Raw genomic sequence first — 24,536 nt, 5'->3', positions numbered from 1 at the left:
AGTACCACATAGTATGACTCTCCGAAGTTATAAGAAAAATATGGAAAAGTTGAATTTAGAAGCTAAAGACTTCCACTGATAAAGATGCCTAGTAGCTTTTTATTATTACCCAAGGACTCAATATGTATGCATTATGATACTTACTGATAAAATATCCCTAGAAAAGTGTATAGCGCAGAAGTTATTCTTTGCTCCATTTTATAAATATTTATTTTAAATAAACATATACTATCTATTTACTAGGTACTGATTCTTAGTGAGTCTGCCATCCAACATATTCTCCCTCCCTCTCTCTTTCGGGATATTTACCCATTTCAAGATCATGTATGTTCCCTAAAGCGTTAACTAAGGCATTCGTTAAAATTCTAAACAGTGCAGTGCTAAAATCAGAGACATCACAAACCTCCCTGAGTTATATGAATCTCCACACTATCTACAAGTAATATACAAGTCAACTGCTTCAGTGGAGACCAAACATTTATCGCATTTCCCTGATACAAGGATCTACTAGGAAATAAAGTGAGGGGGGAAAAAAGACTTGTTCCCAGTTTTGCTGGTGATCACCTCTTCCTCATCTTGGTGCTCACAGATCACCTACCTAATAATCTATTCTAGAATCTTACCCACAATAAGAAACAAGCACAATTTTGCATGTTAGAGAACTCACCATCTTTTTCTTTTCTTCTGGGGAAAAAAAATCTTCCTTCTACTCACAGAGTAAAAAAACTAAAATCAATTGAAATATAGAATACCTAATTCTGAATTGTCTTCATTAGATATAATTTAGGAACAGACTGGATGAGCAAGATCAGAAATAGAGGGGAAGTGATGATAATAATTTAACCACATTTATCAGTAAAAAAAAAACCATAAAATAATTCTTAAATGTATGTCAAAGAATGTCCTTACTCTTAGATGTATTCTGCAAATGCTCCTACCCCTGAGCTATACCCCCCAGGAGATGTCTCCTGAAGGATTTAAGGACAAAGTTTCATATCTTTCACTTACTTTCAAATAGTTCAAAATCAGACACACACATACCACATGTATTCACATGTAAATAAACAAATATAGCAAAATGTTAAAACTGTTGCATCTAGGCATAGGGTAAATAAGAGTTCATTATACTACTCTTTCCATTTTTCTGTATGTTTGAATTTTTCATAATAAGATGTTGGAGGAAAATAAAACCCATGACACTGCTCTATTGGCCATGATTCACACCCACAATATGGATACTGTTGCTGTCAACTAATTAACATAGAGAATTATTTGAAATATAGATGACGTGTTAGGAAGTTATCAAATCATATTGCCATGAAAATACATAGACTTTTCTAAGCAGAGCTTTCTTTTCTACACAACCTATTTTTGATTAGCCTGGTTGACAAAGGAGTCATACTTTTTGGAGCTCTCATGTATCCAGCTGACTGCTTTGTATAATACTCTGGAACTGTATCTATAAACTAGACTCATTATATTAGCAATCACAGCCACCAAGTTCTGAATACAAAGGTTGTTTCGCTACTCTTAAGACCAAAAGAGAAATCCATGCCAGAAAGAATAAAAAGACTAGGCAAAAAATAACTTTTCCTCTAGGCTGTAAGATATATAACTTATGAACTGTATAACTAGCTGAAAGCAACAGATATGAAAAATGACTGCAGATAATCTGTTATAAAGTTTAATATGAGTTGCAATGTACTTTATTGTTATCAGACATGAAGAGAAACCACGCCCATAATGAAACAATTTAAAACTGTTACAATCTGGTGGAGGACAGAGGCAGGATCCAAAGAGAGTGAGAAAGACGTCCCAGCAAATTCATTTCTTTTGGTTAGAATTATACATGTAGGCCTAAAATACTCCAGTGTACACTGATGTCTTAGGAGCAAGAGTTATGAATTCCACCTAACACTGCCCCATTGAAAAACCCTAATGAACTTGTAAAGTATTTGTTAAATCAAATCTGAAACCTTCACTATTCAAGATAAAATATCAAAATGTTCTGAAATGGAAGCAAAGAAGCAGGAACTGTGAACATTGAAGGTGGAACTGAGAAACATGAATCAGAAAGAGAAGAATTAAGAACAATCTCCTAGATGATTCATCATCATCACCATCATCATCATCATAATAATAACTACTGAAAAGATAAAAAGAAGGGCCTGAGAATGAAGACAATGGGAGTTAAGTCCAAGATGAGGGTCGCTGCCATAGAAAAACAAGGCAGGGTGGGCTTCCCTGGTGGCACAGTGGTTGAGAATCCGCCTGCCAATGCAGGGGACACGGGTTCGAGCCCTGGTCCGGGAAGATCCCACATGCTGCGGAGCAACTAAGCCCGTGCACCACAACTACTGAGCCTGTGCTCTAGAGCCCGTGAGCCACAACTACTGAGCCCATGTGCCATAACTACTGAAGCCCACGTGCCACAACTACTGAAGCCCGCGCACCTAGAGCCAGTGCTCCGCAACGAGAGAAGCCACCGCAATGAGAAGCCCGGGCACCGCAACGAAGAGTAGCCCCCACCTCCCGCAACTAGAGAAAGCCCGGATGCAGCAACGAAGACACAATGCAGCCAAAAATAAAAAAATAAAATAAAAAAACTTATTAAAAAAAAACAAACAAGGCAGGGCAATAATAACAGAGAACAATTTAGATAAATCATATTAAGTTGCAACTGACAAAGAAAATAAAAACAAGCAAACAAACCTAAGTTATGCTATAGAAAAGATGTAGGTAAACAGGACAGTGAGATCAGGACAATTATCAAGCTTTGGGTTCAATATATATCTAGTAAAATTCTAAATTTGTTGGATTGATCCAACAGAACCAGAGCAGATGATCACTGATTCTGATCTTAATAACTAGAAGACATTATTTTTCAATCAGCCAGATGATAAGGAAAGAAGCATCAGAGCAATGAAGCTAAAGTTGATACTTTGATATAAAACAAATTTGGGGATTTGATTTTCTAATCAAAGAGATTCACATCCATTACATTTGACTTCAAACTTTTTTTTTTTTAATTTATTTTATTTATTTATTTATGGCTGTGTAGAGTCTTCACCACTGCGCACGGGCTCTCTCCAGTTGCAGCGAGCAGGGGCTACTCTTCATTGCGGTGTGCGGGCCTCTCATTGCAGTGGCCTCTCCTGCTGCAGAGCACGGGCTCTAGGAGCGCGGGTTTCAGTAGTTGTGGCACACGGGCCCCGCCGCTCTGAGGCATGTGGGATCCTCCTGGGCCAGGGCTCGAACCCGTGTCCCCTGCCTCGGCAGGCGGATTCTTAACCACAGCGCCACCAGGGAAGCCCTAGACTTCAAACTTTAACAAGGATGGCAAACAAGTTTTATCTCACATGATGAATCCACCTTCATGTGCATCGGGAACAATAATAATAGTTAATGCTGAATGAGTGCTGACTATGACTATGGCAGGCACCCTTCTTCACATTTTACACAATATTAACTCAATTCTAACAACCCTAAGAAGTAGGTATTATTATTGTCCCCATTTTGCTAATAAGGGAGCTGAGGCATAAAGAAGTTAAGTAACCTGCCTGAAGTCACATGGCTAGTAAGTAAAGAAGGCAGGATTTGAATCCCAGCAGTAGAACACTGGGGTATGCCCCTAACCATTGTGCTGGCCCCGCAAGGAAAGATGCCAAGATCAGGTCTGCACACATCGGCCATCTGAACAAGTGTTAGAAAAGCCTTGGGCTCTACAGTGATGTAGACCTAGGGTTCAAATTTCAGCTCCTCCCTTTACTAGCTATGTGATCTTTAGACAATCACTCAAGCCCCTTGAGACTCATTTCACCTCTTGTGAAAATGAGGATATAATACTTCATTTACAAGGAAAATTCTGAAGATTTGAGAAGATAATACGAATAAAGTACCCAGGTCTAAGATCTGATGCAGGGCAGGCACTCAGTCAATGGACACTAGTACCATAACTGAACACTCTGACACTATGGAGAAATGTTAAACACAATATACCAGAAATTATAAAGCATATTATACTTAGTATAAAAACGAAGTTAAACTCAAATGGCATTTACAGCAAAATTTCAGATTGCCAACAAAATAATGTTTTAAAACACTTTTACTCATATTCAAATCCCTAATTACAACCCAGGTGACAAGATGCCTTCTATAGAGCATACTGTACCTCTTTGATGATTTTCACCCCTTTTGGATCCTTGATATTAACAGCTATACTCTAAAAATTAAAAATATACATATTAAAATAGTATCTTAAAAATTTTTCTTATTGCTGACAGTTCAATAAGAGAGCCATTCATATTATAGATTTCTCCTCTTAAAGTAAATGCATTTTCTTCACGAAGAAACATTTAAATAATTTTTACTGATTTTATTTGCAATTCGGATATGTTAGGATGACAAGGATTATAGTAAAAATTTTTCAAATAATAATACCAAATGTAGGCAATTAGCAATCTCCAAAAGAATAACAAATGTAACAAATCAAATGATTCCTCACTTTAATAAAATTATTTCCATTAAAAACCATTATAAATTCTCAAAAAATGTTTTAAGTTAGTAGAGAAGGAAAATTAATAAAAAGCTCTACTGTTTCTACTTGGTAACTGGTGAATGAATAAAATAAAATAAAATTTCACCTTATTGGGAATAAAATTTCACCTTACTAGGAATATTACTTATATCTACAAAAAGGGGTAGAAATAAACAAGCCACAATGATATCAAAAGTTTTGTTATTACAAGAGAATTACACAGGGCTTCCCTGGTGGTGCAGTGGTTAACAATCTGCCTGCCAATGCAGGGGACACGGGTTCGAGCCCTGGTCCGGGAAGATCCCACATGCCGCGGAGCAACTAAGCCCCTGAGCCACAACTACTGAGCCCGTGCGCCTAGAGCCCGTGCTCCACAACAAGAGAAGCCACTGCAATGAGAAGCCCGCACACCGCAAGGAAGAGTAGCCCCCGCTCGCCACAACTAGAGAAAGCCCGCGTGCAGCAACGAAGACCCAAGGCAGCCAAAAATTAATTAATTACTTAATTAATTTTTTTTTAAAAAAGAGAGAATTACACAAAGAAAGCAAAAAGGGGATAATATTCTTACTTTTTTATTTCGGTTAACACTGAGAAAATAAGTACTTTCTGTCCCCACAAAAGGTGGACCCCAAGTTCGTGTATCATCACCAGCTCCTGAAAATAACAGTATGGACTATTTAACCTTGAAACATCATGAGACATTTCAAATCAACAGGCTTACTCATATGTAAGTTCACAGATGCCTAAACAAGATCAGCGGAATTAGCAACCTAAAGTGGCCTTGGGACCCTGTTAGAACTGCCCAAACTCTTTACCTGTTCATGTAAATCACTAAATCCTCCCATAGCTTCTTTCACTAAAATCCATCCCTGAAAGTCAAAATCCAGAAGAGAATATCCTACTGGCAGTCTTTAGAGTTAATAAATGGCAAGTCTGAAGGGGAAAAAAATTACTCTCCTACTTCAACAAACAAGTCAGCTCTTTCAGTGTTTTTAGCAGTAAATGTGCAAACAAAATGTTGGGTCTACAAAATATTTTTGTTAAATATAATTTAAATCAGGATAATGATAAGTAAGTCTTTATGATAAAGTGATATCTGAGGCTAGGTATAAAACAATGACAAATAAATCTATTTTTAAAATTCTGTAGCAATAAATCAGAAAAAGCAAAATAAGCTACTGAATAGCAAATGTCAATAATTTAAGATGCTATTTAGAATACAATTTTAGTAGTCTAGGTCTTGCTTCAAATGTCTTGCTTCAAAGCAAAAGTTTAAAAACATCAAAAATAGGGTATTTTATTCTAAACATCTACTTCAAATGATTCTGAAAAGTACTTGTGTTTGATTCAAAGATAACACTATCGAGTTACAGAAAAAAAGTTTTCTTTGCACAAAAAGCAAACAATGTAGATGGAGCTCAGAAAGTGAATCAACAATTAATAGGCACAAATTAGTATCACTTAAATTAAGATTTTTATAAGTTCTGATTAAATATTGATATTAGAAACTAATCACTACCTAAGTATTACTAGCCCCCCAATAAGAGAGAATTTGTGAATATGGGTTAAAGTTTAAATTCTAATCTCATTTAAATGATATAATTAATTTATTAGCCCATTAGACTTTACCCACTGAAACTGATAAAGAAAAACAGACACAGCCTTTTAGAAAACAAAACAGAAGCTAACGAATAGACTCCTTTAGTAAAAAAACAAAAAACTAAAAATCTCACAAGAGAAAGAGAGAACACAGGACAGAGGAGAAAAGAAGCATTAGTTCTAACTGGGGATGAACTGATAAACAACACAAAGCAATAAATAGTAAGCATCAAACTGAACAGCATGCTCAAAACGTCAGGGAAAAATATAAACTACAAGAGTCCACAAAGACAACCTCCTAGTAATAAACCGGTTATAGGCTTCACGGAAAAATGTATGTGTGAATCTGGATCTTCAAGATCAGACAGGACCTCCCAGAGGCAGGAGAGAGTCCAGCCACTTCCACTTTTTTGAAGGTCTCAATACATTAAATAAAAAAAAATTTTTGTTTTTAAGAGAGCAATGTCAAGATAAGGCTAAAAGTAGACAGCTTATTTTAAATGTTTACATTCATCTCTTGGGTGGAAATAATGTCAGAAATCTAAACTGGAGGCCTACATGGCTTTCCTGCCCCACCTGGTCCTGGTGTATAACCTGGGTTTAAGAGACGCGGAAGGACAGGATAAGTACGGACGGCCCATGAAATGAAATAAAGGTTAAAGGTCACAAACTGGTAAAACTGGCAATTTGAGAGTCATGTTTTATTCGACCCACACACAACTTAAAGTTTTTAACTATCTGCCATGATTTCAAAATCTAGAGATAGTATATAAAAATTCAGACTGCCTTTCTTACATGATATTTCAACACATTCATCCATTCAGCAAATAGTTATTGGGTGCCTACTATGTCACAAACGCTGCTCTCTGCAGAGCAGACGCAGCAGTGAACAAAGACCAACATCCCTGCCCGGGTATGCCTGCCTCCTGGTGACAGCCCTGGAATAACAGCAGCATCATTGGCTGCCCAGCCCACGTCATTCATTTAGGTTACCTGCCTGGCCCTGCAGGCATAGCGTTTACACCCACCGAAAGACACTAAAAAGAGAAGAAAAAAATATACTTAAGCTTGATATGCTCTTTGATTACTCAAGTAAGAATAATCTAAGTCCCAAGTCAGAAAACTGCAAAGAAATTTAATTTAAGAACCGAGGAAGTGGACACTATAAGAGACTGAAATGTGAAAATACTGCCAAGGGACTTTTCCTCCTATCTGTTGAATAACTATCTCGAAAAAACAAAATATGTAATATGAACATTAAAACGTACTGAGCAAAAGGGTTAAAAGAGAGAGACCAATTAGTAAGAAAAAGAGCAATGAACACCTGCTAGGAACAAAGCTTGATGCCTAGTGTATGGCTATGGGACATAATAAAGGCCTAGACTAAGGAAAGGGTCTCCCAGTGTGGAAATGAAAAAGTACAAAGGAGAAACAGGACTAAGCCAACAGGGAATAGTGATTTCGAAAATTAATAAAATAAAGTCATTCCCTCAGTATTCACGAGGGACTGGTTCCAGCACCCGCTGAGGACACCAAAATTGGCAGATGTTCAAGTCCCATGATTGGCCCTCCATATCCACCAGTACAGCATCCGCAGATTCAACCAACCACAGATCATAAAAGTACCCAATCTGTGGCTGGCTAAATCCACAAATGCGGAACCCATGGATACGAAGGGCCAACTGTACAAATATTTAACCTAGTGATCAACTGAAATAGCAAGAGAAATCAGATTGGCTATTCTATCTAGAAATGGAAGACCCAATGCGTGAAATTAGAAAGTATGTGGTATTAAAACTGGATAGCAATGTGAAAATTAGAAGTTTTGTGGTACCTGTAAAAGACAAAAAAAGATGTTCAGCTAGAAAGTAAACATTACTCAGCATGTATCCAGCAATGACCAAAAGCGATAAATATCACTGACTGGATAAATGAAGCATTATCTCTGGAAAGCAGGATTCACCAGGCTCTTCCATCACCTGGAGCCTGACAAGCACAGGGCCAGATAAATATAAAATACATAACATTCCCCATGCTGATCAGAGAATCCTCTGCTAACTGCTTTGGCCTCTTAAGAAGATCTATGCAGCAGAAAGTTGAATCTTCTAGATCATGTGTTCTACTTTATAGCATTTAATCACTTATGGTAAATTAATATGTTGATGTAATTATAAACTAGTCTCTTATGGGTCTTACAGATACATGCACACTATTCAAGGCTAGACCATTTTCACTAATTTGGGAATTCTGTTCCAGATCCATAAGCAATGGATCTTGAAGAATAAATAATAATGCTAATTTCTTGCCTTCCCTTCATCCCTCAGTGAGGGAAGGTGGCCAGGCCCACTCTAATCTCAGTCTCAGCAGCAAGGCTTCTGTGGGGCTCAGGAGGGCCAGGATCAGAGCTGAGTGTCTGGATATTTCTTACTAGCTGTGTGACCGTGGACAAATCCCTTGACCTCTCTGTGTCTCTGGCTTCTTATTTATAATCTAGGAATAGTAACAGCTCACAGGTTGTTGTAAAGATTGAACAAATTAATACAGGCAAAGCGCTCAGAACTGTGCCTGGCACTAACTGTTGTTATCAGCACCATCATTATTTACGTGTTGCATGTCAGTTTCTACCAGACGCTTCCATGTGCATGTGAAGGACCTGGCTCAGGCCTTAGCCCTTGGCACGTATAAAGAGTAGAAAGAGATCTAATATTAGTATAGGTTCAGAGGAAAATAAAGAAAGGAGAAGGGGAAATAATCCCTTCATTTCAATTCTCTCCTCATCCCACATACAGGTACATGGACATTTAAAGAACTATTAAAAATATTTATTAGCTTGTTTCTATGTTTTAAAGAGAGCAGTAGTTTTACCTGGTCTTTCCACTTTTATAACTTCTGCTCCAAGATCTCCTAAGTTCATAGTAGCAAAAGGTCCCGCCAGTACTCTACAATGTTAACAATGATAGATAAATTCATTACCATCTTTAAGATTTTTATATTAATTCTTTTCTCAATAGTCCATCAACACAGACAAGCTCATATAATGTGAGTAAGAATTAAAATTGTTAAAACTGTTCAAAAAAGTGATTTGGCCATATGTATCAAGAGCTTTAAAAAGTATATTCCCTTTGATGCAGTAATTCTACTTCCAGAATTCTATCCTAAGGAAGAAACTGAAAGATTTCCTGAGGAAAAGATTTATGTACAAGGAAGTCTCGTTTATAATATAAAAACACTGGGGGATGACTAAGTAATTATGTGACAACTATATACTATACTAAAATATCTTATATTTTTTGTTGAATTTTGAATGACATGGGAAAATATTCAAAATATAACATTACCTTTAAAATGCGGATAAACCTGTAATTTCAATATGGTTCCAATTTTTATTTTCAAAAGTTATATATAAATATGCAGATTGGAAAGAAATGTATAAGTATTATACTAATTGTCTCACAGAATGATGAAATTACAGGAAATTTTCTTGGTTTTTCTTTCCAAAATTTCAATGATAAGCTTATAAACACCCTCTTATAATCCAAGAAATAAATGTCTTTTTAAAGAAGGGGGAAAACTCAATCACCAAAACACAGATAAACCAATACAAACCTTGTTAGATCCAGAATTCTTACACCCTCCAATGGCTTCATATTGTCAGCATCTGGCAAAGACAGAAAATACTTAAATTGACTACTAATTGTCGGAAGAAATAATGCAGAATTCTTCATATTCTTAGTAATATCTATTACTACCAAATAAATAAATAAATTTTCCTTCACATTTCTGCTTTATATATAACACAGAAACCTTGACCCAGTCCAACTAAATCAATCTGTAAAAATTAAAGCCTCTAATACCAGATTATTCCCGATTTAATAAAGTCCAAAGCTACACTTAAGATAGTTTGTCTAATGAAAAATCTAAAAGTGGGACAAACTAATGAAAAATTTAAAAATGGGGGGAGGGGGTGTATAGGCTGAGCAAAGAGGATTTTTAGAACACTGAAAATACTCTGTATGGTACTATAATGATGGATACATGTCATTACACATTTGTCCAAACCCACAATTGAGAAACAGAACTTTCCATTACCTGAGAGTTTCCTCCTGCCCTTTGCAAACTACCTCTCCCTCTATCCCCAACCTCAGGCAACCACTGATCTGCTTTCTGTCATTTTAGTTTGCATTTTCTAGAATTTTACAGAAATGAAATCATACACTATGTACCCTCTTTTGTCTGGCTTCTTTCCTTCAGCATTATGATACTGAGACTCGTCCATGTTGTTGCATTTTTATGAGTAGTATCCTACTCTATGGATATTCCACCTTTGTTTATCCATTCAGCTGTTGATGGACACTGAGTTGGTCCCAGTTTTAGGATACAGTGGATCAAGCGACTGTGAACATTTGTGTACAAGTCCGTGTGTGGACATGTTTTCACTTCTCCTGAGTAAATACCTAGTGGAATGGCTGGGCAATATGGTAAGTTTATGCTTAACTTTCTAAGAAACTGCCAAACAGACTTCCAAAGTGTTCGTACAACAGTGCGAGGTCTAGAAACTCCACATCCTCACAACGCTAGGTATTGTTCATCTTTTTAAGGTTAGCCATTCTAATGGGTATATGATGCTTCTCTGTGGTTTTAACTTGCATTTCCCTGATGACTAACGCTGTTGAAAATCTTTTCATGTAATAATAGGCCATTCATACATCTTCTACTGTGAATTGCCTCACTGCTTTTATTTTTTTTAACTTTTTATCTTATACTGGAGTATAGTTGATTAACAATGTTGTGATAGTTTCAGGTGTACAGCAAAGTGACTGAGTTACACATATACATGTATCTATTCTTTTTCATATTCTTTTCCCATTTAGGTTGTTACATAATATTGAGCAGAGTTCCCTGTGCTCTACAGTAGGTCCTTGTTGGTTATCCATTTTAAATATTACAGTGTGTACATGTCAATCCCAAACTCCCTAACTACCCCTTCCCCTGCCTCACTGTTTTTAATACTGAAACAAAATATTCAAAACAGTGCAAAAATCCACCAACAGGTGAAATGTTAAATAAGCACCAGCACATCCATATAAAAAAATACCGTGCCAACGTTAAGAAAAATGAGACATTTACATACACTGACATGTAAAGTTCACCAAGATATATTCCTAAGTTAAAAAATAAATCAAGTTGTAGAAGAGAATGTATAATATGATCCTATATTTGTAAAGATACATAATAATATTAATAATACATGTTGGTATTTCTAGGAGCATTCATAAAATTCTACTGGTGGCTAAATCTTGGGGTAAGAATTTATGGAGAACTTTCACTAGCTAAGTTATTTATTTCTGTAATTTTGCTTAATTGTGATTAAGTGTATAATCAGCAAAAAAAAAAAGACAAAGGAAAATCAAAAAGTGAAAACATAAAGAACAAAATGAGAGAGAAAACAAGATATTTTAGAGAAAATAAAATATAGAAAAAGACCTCAAATGTGAGAAGATATTTTGACATCATTAGGAACGAATGGACAAGTAATTCTTTATGTTACATAAGACTCCAAAACTACTGGTCTTATGTACTCATCTCTTTTGGGGCCCTTGTTTTATTTCAAATGATGCAGGAAATATATTTAGAGGTCTCTTCAACCGATAAATCTCATTTCATTATAAATCCATAAAGAGAAGTCTATATTTCTCTACCAATATCATCTCACAACCATAATAAATTTTGTTTAATGACACAAAACTTTTCAAATGAATTAATTTAACATCAGGCAATAGAATTTTACTTGTATTATCTGAGAAGATAACCAGAAAGGACTTCTAGAGCACATTTAAGTCAAAATCAATTAATGAGTTTTAAACAGTTAAGAGCATAAACCCTGGAGACTGACTGGATTTAATTCTCTGCTTCACTACTTACTACCCTAGTGACCTTGACCAAGGTAACTTCACTTCTCTGAGCTTCAGTTTCCCCATCTGAAACACCTATATCACAGAGTTTGCAAGGATTAAATGAAATGTTATACGTAAAGTGCTTAGTACACTTCCTGGCACGTGGTAAATGCTCACTAAAAATCAACAATTGTTGTTAACATCATCGTCATCATTGTATTATACAGTCACAATACCTATTAAAGTAGATAATCCAGATTTGAAAACAAAAGAAAAACACATGACTCATGATTATTTCAAAGAACATAAAATAACATATATGATTCTCAATACTCTATATTTTAAAAAGATATCTACAGCCATATTTTGCCTGTTTGTGAAAGACCAGAATAGGCTGATTACAGGGGGGAAAAACAGTTGAAAAGAGCATCTATTATAACGTAATTTGTTAAGATATATTGAGCAGCTTGTATATCGCTCTAACTTATTTGGCCTCTAGGATGGAAAGCTATTATGATGATCACAGCTGAGGAACCATGCAAAGCAGTATAACTACAATGAAGCTGCCATCAAATCTATGCTTGTCAGAGCTGCTTCTAGGAACTCCCGTGGTATTGGCCCTAAGGTTTCCACGACACAAATAAACTTGAGCAGCACCAGAGTAGATATAATTGACAGATGCCCACACAAGTGGCTCATCTGTATGACAGCAATCATGGCATCCCTCCCCCACTTTACTAGTCAACTACTGAGACATTAAAAAAAAAAAAAGTCATCATAAAACAAACTGATCGAATATCACTATGAAATACAACATGTGATATACACCGAAATGATTTCTTAATTTGATATTTTACAGAGAACTTAACTACCAGAACTTAGGAGTGAGATAGTAGATGGATATCTCTTCAAAGCTTTATTTAGAAGAGTTAGCAGGATATTTTCTTTCTAGCACAGGTTAAAAGTCTTGAAAGAAGCTCTGTTCCTAATAGTATAATTTGGCAGGTAATTTTAGGAATTTAGAGTACTTGGAAAATTAGAATCCACTGGAAAACATTCCAGGCAACCTAAAAATTTTGAGTTGTAAAAAGGTACTGTGGAAGTGATGCCAAAGTTACAAGGCAATTACACCATTTAGAGACAACCAGTGAACAATAGCTAGATGGATAGTAACTTATAATAATTTATAATTCACCTTCCATTGACACTCAGTTTCTTGAGAATTGCCCTTCTCCTGCAAGGACTTGGCTATTACTATGGGATTTGCAATCAAACAGGTTTTTAAACTGTTGGATGCTACTATTTTAATGAAAACTTGAGAAATTCACAGGAAGAACAGTGGAAAAAGACCAGATAAAGGGTTTTTGAATGATAGGTAAAGCATGCCCACAACCAAAGTACAAATCAGTGCTAATCCCAAATCGCTCTGCTCTTCTACATTTCCCAGCTTCTCTTGCAATTAGGTTGGGCCCAAACGCCGGGGGCCTGGCCAATGAAACATAAGCTAATTCCAGCCCTGATCCTTAAAAACATCCCACAAAATCCTCCAGGCTTCTATACTCCTGCTGCAGTGACCTTGGAAGCTACAATTTTCAAATAGTGTAGCTATATGTTCAAGAAAGGTGTTTTATTGTATTAAGCCACTGAGATTGTGGGCTAATTTGTACCACCACCCCATCTAGCCTATCCTGACCAATGAAGAAACCAAGCACTGGAGGAGGAAAAATGGTAGCCTCTAAGCGACCGTAGAGCATCAAAGCCAACAACTGGAAAGTCCATTTCAGGGGTAGGTTGTTTCACTGTTAGCAGCAGTTTTCAAACTGAGATATGTGAAGACTTTTGTAAGAAATGAATCATTTTAAAGAAATCAATTTCCAGGTCTTCAACTTTCATACGTATTTTTTCCTAAAATTGATCAAATAAGGCCTACGAATAAGCCTTCATGATAAGCCTTCTCCCACTGGGCAGAAGGAAAACATATTCCTTACACATTACAGCTCTTACCCTCACCTTAGTGCTTGTAAAATTTACTTGTGATAAAAACTTTTAAATATGAACTTAAATATATGCAATGAATTGCCTTTCAAAAGTCATTTAGGAGAAAGACCACTGCTATAGACTGGCACACGGAAAGGTGGAAAACAGCACCACCTTATAGATTTTATAAATCAATTTATAGTTGTAGGATTCACAACCAGAAGTCAGGAAGCCAGAGAAAAAAACTTCAGTGTTCAGGTCTCTTTAATGGGCCAGCCTGAAGTGAACTACTCAGAGGATAAGAAGTGGCTCAACCAGGAACTCATGGAGCAAATGATCGCAATGAATTACCAAATATGAATGCCCACAAACCCGAGAGGCCCCTGGAACTTCTCCGTGTTGGTGTGGTGGCTCTCCTCCCGGAAAAGACTGAGCGAAGGCAAGACCTTTGTGCCGACTAGGAAAAGGCATCCCTTCCAGGGGACAACCAGCAAAACACCATCACAGGTACTTGAGGGAAATGATAATTATCATGGCAAAGAAGAAAATGTGTGCATGCGAGGCATGGGAGGGTGGAGGTGGGGCACAGTGTTAGACTGTGAATGTGATGAGCCTCTTTTGACACAAAAAAGGTAGGGAACCCGATTTTACAGACCCACTGCAGATAAACAGAGGAGGAACAGAAGGGAAGAGAAGGGACAGCCTGGAAGAAGTGTGTGGACAGATACACATGTGAGAAAAAATGTCTTATGATTTGATTTTTGTTTTCGGGACTTCCCTGGCGGTCCAGTGATTTAAGACTCCGCGCTTCCACTGCAGGAGGCACAGGTTCAATCCCCGGTGGGGGAACTAAGATCTCGCATGCCACATGGCAGGGCCAAAAACAATAAAGAAATAAGCCCATGATTTGTTTTCAACAGCTTCCAATGGGTAATTCTGACAAGCAGGAGATGTCTAGAGGGAATTTAGGATGCTTTCTGCGAAGGGCTACAGAACCCTCCCAGGAACTTCTCTTTAAGGAGTAAAGATAAAAATTATTCTCTAAGGGACTTCCCTCGTGGCGCAGTGGTTAAGAATCCACCTGCGAATGCAGGGGACACGGGTTCGATTCCTGGGCCGGGAAGATCCCACATGTCACAGAGCAACTAAGCCCGTGTGCAACAACTACTGAGCCTGCGCTCTAGAGCCACAACTACTGAGCCAGCAAGCCACAACTACTGAAGCCCATGCACCTAGAGCCCGTGCTCTGCAGCAAGAGAAGCCACCGCAATGAGAAGCCCACGCACCGCAACGAAGAGTAGCCCCCACTCGCCGCAACTAGAGAAAGCCCATGTGCAGCAACGAAGACCCAATACAGCCAAAAATAAATAAACAAATAAATTTAAAAAAAAATTATTCTCTAAGGCTTTTAGAGTTTTGGGGGATGGAGCAAGGAGAATGAGGAGCATGCTTCCAAGGACAGAGGAAGGTCTTAAGGTGACCTAGCCAAGTTCATGCTATAAACTCTTTCAAACTTTTCATACATTTCATCACACTGTCCACCAGAAAGGCAGTATTAACGTATACTGGCACCAGCAGTATACGGAAACAGTGCTCTCCACCATCTTCCATAACCCTGTATATGGTCACTTGGTTTGGGGAGCATACTGTTTACTTGTTTGTTGTAAATTTAACAGTTAAAAATTTGCATGCTACTACCATTTTAATTTGCATTTATTTAATGACCTCTGAAGTTACATTGTTTTTAATACTTGCTCTTTTTCTTCTCTTAAGAATAATCTATTCTTCTTGTTGGCCCACATGTCTACAGGCATGTTTATCTTTCTTCTTATTGATTTGTATGGATTCTTCGTGTAGTAAGAATATTAACCTTTTATGAGTCATAATTAGCAAAAATAATTTTTCTTTATCTGCTGTTTGGTTTTTTGGATGGTTTTGGAATTTCACTTTGCAAAAAATCATTTCTTTTATTTTCTGCCTTTGCTATTGTTTCAGGGTTCCTTCAGACTACCCACACCTTCAGTGAGTTGCTAAAAAGACTCAGTACATAGCTGTATTCATGACTAAAGGTTTATTACAGCAAAATGATATATGACCCAATCAGTCAGTGAAAAAGACGAGCAGAGTCTGGAAAAATCCATGCACAGGCTTCTTATGTTCTCTCCTTCCCACGAGGGGCCATGCCAAGCTTCTTTTGTTGCTTCTTTCTCCAGCAACAAAAAAATTCAGTAACATGTGCAATGTTTCTGCTCAGGGAAGTCTATTACGGACCCAGAATCCAAAGGTTTTATTGAGGGCTTTTCACATAGGCACTCTCTGCTCAGCATGCACCAAAATTCTGGACTCCCAGAAGAAAATCAGGTGCTCACCATAAATCCATAAATCACACTGATTGTACAAATCATCTAAGCACCCTTATTAATTAGGGAGCAGTTCGAGTGCCAAGTTCCCAGATGCCAAACAAGGGCCACACTTGTAAGAAGGTCCTTCTAAAGACAGCAGCCTGAGGCCTGCTATGTTAACTCTTTTCTGTACAGGTATCATGTTTTTCCAACCCCACATTATATAAATACTCATGTATAGTTGGTTTTCCCTTTTAAAAAGCTTTTATTTTCCGATTTAAAGTTTTAAAGTATGTGAGGTTTATTTTTTTCTATTCATATGTTAAGTATTTGCCTCTTAGATAAGAGACTAATATTTTTTCTTGCCTTCTATTTTGCTAAACATTTCAGGTTTTCTACAAAAGGTACGTATTGTTTTTACAATTGGAAAAATACAAAGATACCAATTCTAGCGACATTAAAATTTTACTTACTCCTTTTAAAACAAACATTTGTGTCTGGAAAAGAATAATCACACTCTTACATTCTTCTTCATGTCAAAGTATTCTGTCAACAATTTTATTATTTTCAATGAAAACTTTTATAAGTGTGAGTTAATGCATTAACACTTGCATTACACATGGGTGAAGAATATTAGTCCAAAAGAAATAAACATGTATAATACTTTTCACCTGTGCTTGACTACTATGGACAGTGGATACATGCTTAGAATTGAAAAGAAGATCATTAACAGCCGTTTGGCTCTCAGAGGCAAAAACAAGTTACTTCTAATACCTGCTTTATCAATGAGAACACTACGTGATAGTTAAGTGGTCTACTGCATTCAAGGCAGGCCTCACCTTACCAGTAAATGAGCTAATCAATCCCAGAGATGCCTTTACTTTTCTACGACTGACAGTCTTCAACATGGAACAGCTGACAACAGAAGGTATATAAGGAAAACTGAGGTAACCTGAAAGGCTTCAGGAAATATTAAGATAAAGCTTATGCTCTAAGTATACATACAGTAGGCCCTCTATATCTGTGGGTTCCCCAACTGCAGACTCAACCAGCAGTGTACCGAAAATATTTGGGAGAAAAAAATGCCAAGAAATTCCAAAAAGCACGATTTGAATATGCTGCACCTCCCACAACTATTTACACAGAGTTGCACCGTACTGTCAACTATTTACATATCATTTATATTGTATCAGATATTATAAGTAATATAGAGATGATTTTAGGTATACACAGGTTGTGTAGTTATATGCAAATACTAAACCATTTTATATGGTAAGGGACTTGAGCACCCTCAGTTTTTGGTATCCAAAGGGGGTTCCTGGAACCAATCACCTGCAGATACCGAGGGATGACTGTACAAACATTTCTAGGGCTCCCTTCAGCAGCACATATACTAAAATCGGAACAAAAATTTCTATACATAGAAACTATTAAATACATTCTTCTGTCCTAAGAAGTGCTTTCATCATCAAAAATACACTTTTGGGGCTTCCCTGGTGGCGCAGTGGTTGAGAATCTGCCTGCCAATGCAGGGGACACGGGTTCGAGCCCTGGTCTGGGAGGATCCCACATGCCGCGGAGCAACTAGGCCCGTGAGCCACAACTACTGAGCCTGCACGACTGGAGCCCGTGCTCCGCAACGAGAGGCCACGATAGTGAGAGGCCTGCGCACCGCGATGAAGAGTGGCCCCCGCTTGCCACAACTAGAGAAAGCCCTCACACAGAAACGAAGACCCAACACAGCCATAAATAAATAAATAAATAAATAAATAAAAGTGTTTAAAAAAAAATACATTTTTGGGGGGACTTCCCTGGTGGTTCAGTGGTTAAGACTCTGTGTTTCCAATGCAGGGGGGCGCAGGTTCGATCCCTGGTCAGGGAACTAAGATTCTATAGGCCGCGTGGCATGGCAAAAAAAAAAAAATATATATATATATATATATATATATATATATATATATATATATGTTTTTAATATCTATATGTATTCAAAAACATGAGGTTTTTGAAGCAGAGATCAGAGTTATTACTACTTACATCAAGAAATGCACCATTTTCCCCACACCTAATATGCCACAGGCGTCATAATGAGAGCTGGCGGACTAGGCGTGCACATACAAGGACTGAACCCCAGGAAAGGTCCCCCAGATTATAAACCTATTAGTTTGTATGGGATAGCTGCCCAGCAGCCACCTTCCCCCAAGAAAAGCAGAGAAGGCTTATCTTCCTAATGTAAGTAAATTCTCCTTCGGAAGAAAAAGGGATGGTCCCTGGGTTCTAACCCTTTGGAATGTAAATAAATGTCTCCAAGGGGAAAGATAAACTTCCCTGGGTTTACAGTCTCAATCTTGGGAATGTCTCCAAGGCTCTGAGTTTTATACCCCTTTGAAATATAAACATAAACTTCCTGAGAGTTCTCTAACAATCATTTCAGTCATCCTTTAACTTCCAAGGCTTGCCCTTTAACCCAGGCTCTAGTTTCCTTGGCTTAGAAAGCCCTGACCATGCAGAAACATGAAAATATTTACTCCTTGGTAATAAGCAGTAAGACTAACCAAAGTATTTACTTTTGCAGCACTCATTAATACCTGACAGCTACCTAAAATATTGGCTTTCAAACCCTTTCTGGAGAGCCCTAGGAATTCCTCAGCAGTGCCCCAGAAGTGTCTTTTCAGGCAGGCAGTTAAAGTAGGGGACAGAGGGAGCAGCAATGAGACCCCAATTCCTGCTTCAAACACAAAGCCACCTGCTCTCATAAAGGCTCTCCAAAAAAAAAAAAAAAATTTTGTTTAATCTACTGAAAATAGACACACCAAAAAATCTTAGGTAACCCAAATAAAGATCCTCAGTCTTATAGAAATAGACAAGGCCCCATTTTCACTTACACTTAAATTTCCTTAGTGATACTCTTACTTGTATTCATGTAAAACTTATAAAACATGCACCACCACAAAGTCAACCAATTAATCTGGGGGCTCCCCACATAACTCACGGGTACTGAGAAGGTTCCTTGACGTTTTGCCTGTTGATGTCCTCTGTGTACAATGTCACTTGAAGACAGCACCTAGCCACTAGCAGTGTCTTCAATAAAAGCGCTAGCCTACTGAGGATCCTGCTTTCTAATGCTGGTCCTCCCTGAAGAGTGCTGCAATTCTCTTTTTGTGGGAACAATACCTGTGTTACTCACAAAAATGCTAACGTGCTCTTTTCTCTCCACAGGACTCAGACTTAGTTCATGGCGCAGCCACCAAACTCTCATATACGTCATCCCAATTCACTTTTCTATTTCCAGGCAACGCAACATAAAACTTCCTTCATCTCTCTTCCCCTGAACTCACCACCATATAAATAACCAACACAAGTCTGTATCTGGGGACCTCAGACCCACCAGTTCAGGCAGCCAGACTGCAATTCCCAGGTTAATACTCAGGAAGATTCTAGCTACATCCACAAAAGTTCAACACTAAGGTTGTATCTACTAATCTCTAAATATAATATGCTACGCGGTACCACTGTCAGAATTTTACATGCTTATTTATCTATTGCATTTTTCAAAGGATGGACTGAGCGTCAATTCATATTTCTTTACCTAGGAAAAAGGACAACTGCCTGGGATTCAAGAAGCCTGAGTTCTGGTCCCACATCCATTTGCTACGTGAATTCAAGCAAGTCACTTCACTTTTCTTGGACAATTTCTCATCTGTGAAAAGGCAAGTTGTCTATTCTCAGAAGTGATCCAAGTGGAATCTGGAGTTTCCATATAATTATAAAGAATGTACTCTCCCTCAATCCTCATATATACCTGAAAACATGATGACAGGCACACTGTCATGTGCAATCTACCTGTCAAAATCTACCTCCCCCGTTTCTAATGCAAGTTCATATGTGTAGAAGATAGCAGTGTATCACTATAGGAAAGAGCATTCCAGAAGTGTAAGGCAAGTAAAATGACAACTTACAGTACTTCACTCAATTCTGCAAAACATTTGCCAGTTATTTAAAAATTAACAAAAGTAATTTTGATCCCTGCCACCCTCATTTTTCTGCTCCCTCCCCCCAAAATGTAGATTAGTTGATGATATTAAAGAGGGTATTATAGGTGAGAATCACTGACCAATATGATGTGACCCACTCATTCATTCAATAAATATCTGACAGCCCAATTACCAGGCATTAAGCTAAGCACCAAAGACAATGTCCAGATAGGTGAAATTTTGGCCAGGACAAAAGTATATAATAAAGTGAATAATCTGGGATCCCCGGGCCTTAACTGCATCACAAAGCCTTGATGGCATTATCCTGCCTTGATTGATTCTACAACTTGTGTCTAAAGGAAAAGCCTGATGAACCGAATTCCCTCAGAACAAACAACAACAGAAAAGTGTGTGTGTATCTCCATTCATCAAGGACGGAAGCTGAGAAAACATCACATTCTTCGGCTTGCCACGTCACAGAACGTGTCAAACGGACAGTGCGGAGCGGCACCTGCAAGAAGGTTCACAGGCTGAAAAGCACAGGTCCAGGCTACCCATTAGGCTATGATTAAATGAGTCCAAAAATTCTTTAAGATTCTGTTTCCTACAAGATGATGTCAAGACCCACAGTGGACTATCATTCCCAGATTCGGAGGGTGTAAAGAAAGTTCTAGAAAACTGTAGTAAATCTAAATTTCATCTTCTAAATAAAATTCTGAGACAGGTATTCGGTACAAAGGTGGGTTTATACATTAGGGGTCATTCTTGAATGATCACACTTTTCTTTATAACCAAAAGTCTGTGAAAAGATCATTACTTTAAGAGCTTTAGCCAAATGTTGCTCCTTTTGAAAATCAGGCTCTCTGCTTCCTAACCAACTCGCTTACCCGCTTGCATTTAACAAGAACAAGGAAGGGAGTAAAGTGCGGCCTCTGCGAGCAGAGCCTCGCCCCCGAGTTATTTAAAGTGCAGTCTGAAACCCTTCCTGAAATGTGGCTGGGGGTGCATTTTTCAAGGTATTTAAACTTGGGGGACGAGGGGGTAGGAGTAAGGGAAAGAGGTGAGTCCGCCCAGTAGGACCGTGCAGGGGCCGGACCCGGGCCCGGACGCCGGGAAGGGTGACCACGGGGCTACCGCGGAGCCAGGGCAAGGGGAGACGCGAAAGGCCAAAGGGCGGGCGGCGGGGACAGCGGATACTTCTGGAAAGCGCGGCTCTCTCCTTGGGGTGCCGCCGGAGTGGGGAGGCTGGGGCTGGGGTCCCTTTCGCCGCCCGGACCGAGTCTCGGAGGATACCTGACTGCGGGCGGCCGGTCCACAGCCCCCTCCCGCCGCCCCGGCGGGAGAGAAGGCCGGTTCTCCGCAGAGCCGCGACCCTCGCCAGCGTCGCCAGCATCGCGTACCCCTGTGAAATCCTCGCTCCCCGCGTGAGTGGAGAACGAAGCGCGCGCGCGACCCGTAGCCACTGGGGGCGCCCGCGGACACCTCGGTTCCCGCCCCCCGCCAGGTGGGCGGGGCCCTGCCCTGCCCAGCACTCCGGGCCCCACCCCCCCTAATCCGCTCGGCAGGCGTCGAGTCCGTCAGTCAGTGCCAACCCGCGGGACTGCAAAGGCCATTGCTGGGGCCCGGGATTCGCCCTTTACTTTATCCTTTTTCTTCCTCCTTCCTTCACTTAAATCAGCTGAATCTGTACCCAATTCGATAACCTACTTATCCCGCCGCCCCAGAGGAACCTTTGTGAGGCCGGAACCAATGTGCTCTATGGTGCTGGCGGGCGGAGGACTGTTTTGGTGAAGGACCACCAAGTGTCTCTGAACGGTTGTCGCGACAGTTCCGGCGGGAGAACGTACCAGTGAGGTCCTCGTCTTCGTCGCCTGAGATGCACCGACAGAATTTCCGACCCCCGACTCCTCCTTGCCCCGGCCCGGGTGTAGGAGGTTGGGGTAGCGGGAGCAGCTTCCGGGGTACCCCGGGCGGAGGCGGAGCGCGGCCGCCATCCCCGCGGGACGGGTACGGGAGTCCACACCACACGCCGCCGTACGGGCCCAGGTCTAGGCCCTACGGGAGCAGCCACTCTCCGCGACACGGCGGCAGCTTCCCTGGGGGCCGGTTCGGGTCTCCGTCCCCTGGCGGCTACCCTGGCAACTACTCCAAGTCCCCCGCGGGGTCCCAGCAGCAATTCGGCTACTCCCCAGGGCAGCAGCAGACCCACCCCCAGGTAATAATAGCCAGCGTTTGCCGAGCTCTTACTGTATGGCAGGCATGGTACTAATAATCCCTTTGCGTGGATTATTTTGAATCCTCTATGAAGTGAAATACTATCGTTAGCCCCATGTCGCAGATGAATAAACTGAGGCTCAGAGAAGTTAAGTATAACTTTCTTTAGAATGCTCTAAAAAGTTGCAGAGCTGTACTTTGTTTCTATAGTCCTCCTGCTTTTAGCCAGTACACTGCCGCTCAAACACAGATTTCCCTACTTCCCTCTCCTTCGTCAGGGGCCTGGCCAGTTCGTTGCAGTAAATTTGTCTGAGTCCCCGGTCTCCAAGGAGGAAAAAAAGCGAATGAATCCCCAGCATAGAGCTCATCTCTAGGGTTACAGGCTAGTGCCACCTTCCTACTGATGCCACCTTTTCCCTTTTTTTTTTTTCTTCTTCTGCTGTTGCTGGCACCTTTTCCCTTTTTTTTTCTTTTCTTTTCTTTTTTTTCCATTTGGCCTTAGTTTTTCAACTACATTGGCTTCTGCTCTAAGGCTTCTTTCTGGTATGTCTAGCATTCTGTGGTTTACATCTTAAATATGCTTGGTAGTTTTCCAACTTATGCTAAACCAAACCCATCCCTTTGAGTGTGGAGCTAATGAGATGGGAGGGTTCTAGAAATTTTGAAGCTGTAGGGTTAAAAAAAAAAAAAAGGTTTAATTTGCTTCCAGAAGCAGTAGGGAAATACTGAGGGAAAACTACAGTACAAGTAATTTCTTACTTCATCACCAGTTTATAGTTTGGGAAAGTTACTACATTAGAAACCCAAAAGAATTTGAGGTGACAGTGGGCATAACATTATCAATAAATTAGCGTATCAAATAGGTTTAAATACTTTTTTAAAACACTAAATTAAAGGAAGCATGGACTTTGCAAGTGAACATATTTGGGTTCAAGACACAACTTTTAACTAGCAGTGTGATCCCCCCTAGCCTCTAAAGAGAAAGTACCAGTTACCTCTACTAAATGTCTTTTTAACTGATGATTTCTTTTCTAAAGGGTTCTCCAAGGACATCTACACCATTTGGATCAGGGCGTGGTAGAGAAAAGAGAATGTCTAATGAGTTGGAAAGTTATTTCAAGCCTTCAATGCTTGAAGACCCTTGGGCTGGCCTAGAACCAGTATCTGTAGTGGATATAAGCCAACAATACAGCAATATGCAAACATTCACAGGCAAAAAAGGAAGATACTTTTGTTAACATTTCTGAAATTCAACTGGAAGCTTCATTTGTCAGGAACATCTTGGACAAAACTTTTGCTTGTAATTAAGTTGAACCCTAACATGGTGACTTTGAATAATTAGTTGTGTCTTCCTTCATCATATCAAGTATTTTTGGTGTTAGAGAAGACATATGGTAGGATAATTTGTAATATTTAGCTCTCTGGAAGTGCCTACCAATTTTAGAATATTGACAGTTTCCAAATACTTAACATTCTTGGTTATATAATGGACATTTGTCTTTTAATGTTTTTCCAATGTTTCAAAATAAAACATTTTGTCTTTCTAGCTATATTGTGCTTTTGTCATATGCCAAAGAATTATTAAAATAATGCTTTGTAATCACATAGTTAGAATTTGTAAGTATATATTTTGCATACTACTTTTGAAAATGAAATAGACTGTCCTTTGTCCTGTAGACAGGTCTATATTTGTTCATAGGGAAAGGGGGTAAAGGAAAAGAATAAAGGAGATTTCTATTCATATTATAACCATTGTTCTACATGCATATTTTATGTAATGCTTTTGTAAAAATGCATTGAAACTTGATTGAAAGTTACAGAAACCCACTTAAGCTTAAATAAAAAAAGTATTCATACCCTTTATACTCATTTAACTGCAGAGGACAAGGATAGACCTATTTCTTGCATAGCTATATTAAAGAATTCTGCGTCTGAATTTCTCTACTCCACATCTCTCAGTATTGTGGAGTCATTTTCTCTTGAGGCCCAGGAAGATGGC

The 24,536-nt window shown here is 39.2% G+C and overlaps 2 protein-coding genes across 5 annotated transcripts in view; one reads left to right on the top strand and one right to left on the bottom strand.

The window, feature by feature from the left end:
* Nucleotides 1-21,771, bottom strand: part of SUGCT (succinyl-CoA:glutarate-CoA transferase) — a 796,055-nt gene extending 774,284 nt beyond the window's left edge. For all 4 annotated transcript variants that reach the window (XM_057549882.1, XM_007187735.3, XM_007187736.3 and 1 more), the window contains exons 1-5: nucleotides 21,617-21,771; nucleotides 9,743-9,794; nucleotides 9,002-9,075; nucleotides 5,106-5,191; nucleotides 4,172-4,222 (exon numbers count right to left, since the gene is read on the bottom strand). In XM_057549882.1, the coding sequence (XP_057405865.1) occupies nucleotides 4,172-4,222; nucleotides 5,106-5,191; nucleotides 9,002-9,075; nucleotides 9,743-9,794; nucleotides 21,617-21,716 (363 nt within the window). In that variant the 5' untranslated portion in view covers nucleotides 21,717-21,771. The remainder of the gene's footprint in view (nucleotides 1-4,171; nucleotides 4,223-5,105; nucleotides 5,192-9,001; nucleotides 9,076-9,742; nucleotides 9,795-21,616) is intronic.
* Nucleotides 21,772-21,905: 134 nt separating this feature from the next.
* Nucleotides 21,906-24,083, top strand: MPLKIP (M-phase specific PLK1 interacting protein). Its single transcript, XM_007187739.3, has 2 exons — nucleotides 21,906-22,538; nucleotides 23,575-24,083. The coding sequence occupies exons 1-2, from the start codon at nucleotides 22,200-22,202 to the stop codon at nucleotides 23,773-23,775; spliced, it is 540 nt and encodes a 179-aa protein (XP_007187801.2). The 5' UTR covers nucleotides 21,906-22,199; the 3' UTR covers nucleotides 23,776-24,083.
* The last annotated feature ends 453 nt before the right edge of the window (nucleotides 24,084-24,536 follow it).

This window comes from Balaenoptera acutorostrata, chromosome 7, assembly GCF_949987535.1.
Source record: "Balaenoptera acutorostrata chromosome 7, mBalAcu1.1, whole genome shotgun sequence".
NCBI classification, from domain to species: domain Eukaryota; kingdom Metazoa; phylum Chordata; class Mammalia; order Artiodactyla; family Balaenopteridae; genus Balaenoptera; species Balaenoptera acutorostrata.
The sequence above is the reverse complement of the archived record's forward strand: the minus strand, read 5'-3'. Positions and strand labels throughout refer to the sequence as shown.

Coding starts and splice junctions, on each gene's coding strand:
- MPLKIP (XM_007187739.3), top strand. CDS start 22,200: ATGCACCGACAGAATTTCCGACCCCCGACTCCTCCTTGCCCCGGCCCG. Junction 22,539..23,574: donor AGCAGCAGACCCACCCCCAG/GTAATAATAGCC, acceptor TCTTTTCTAAAG/GGTTCTCCAAGGACATCTAC.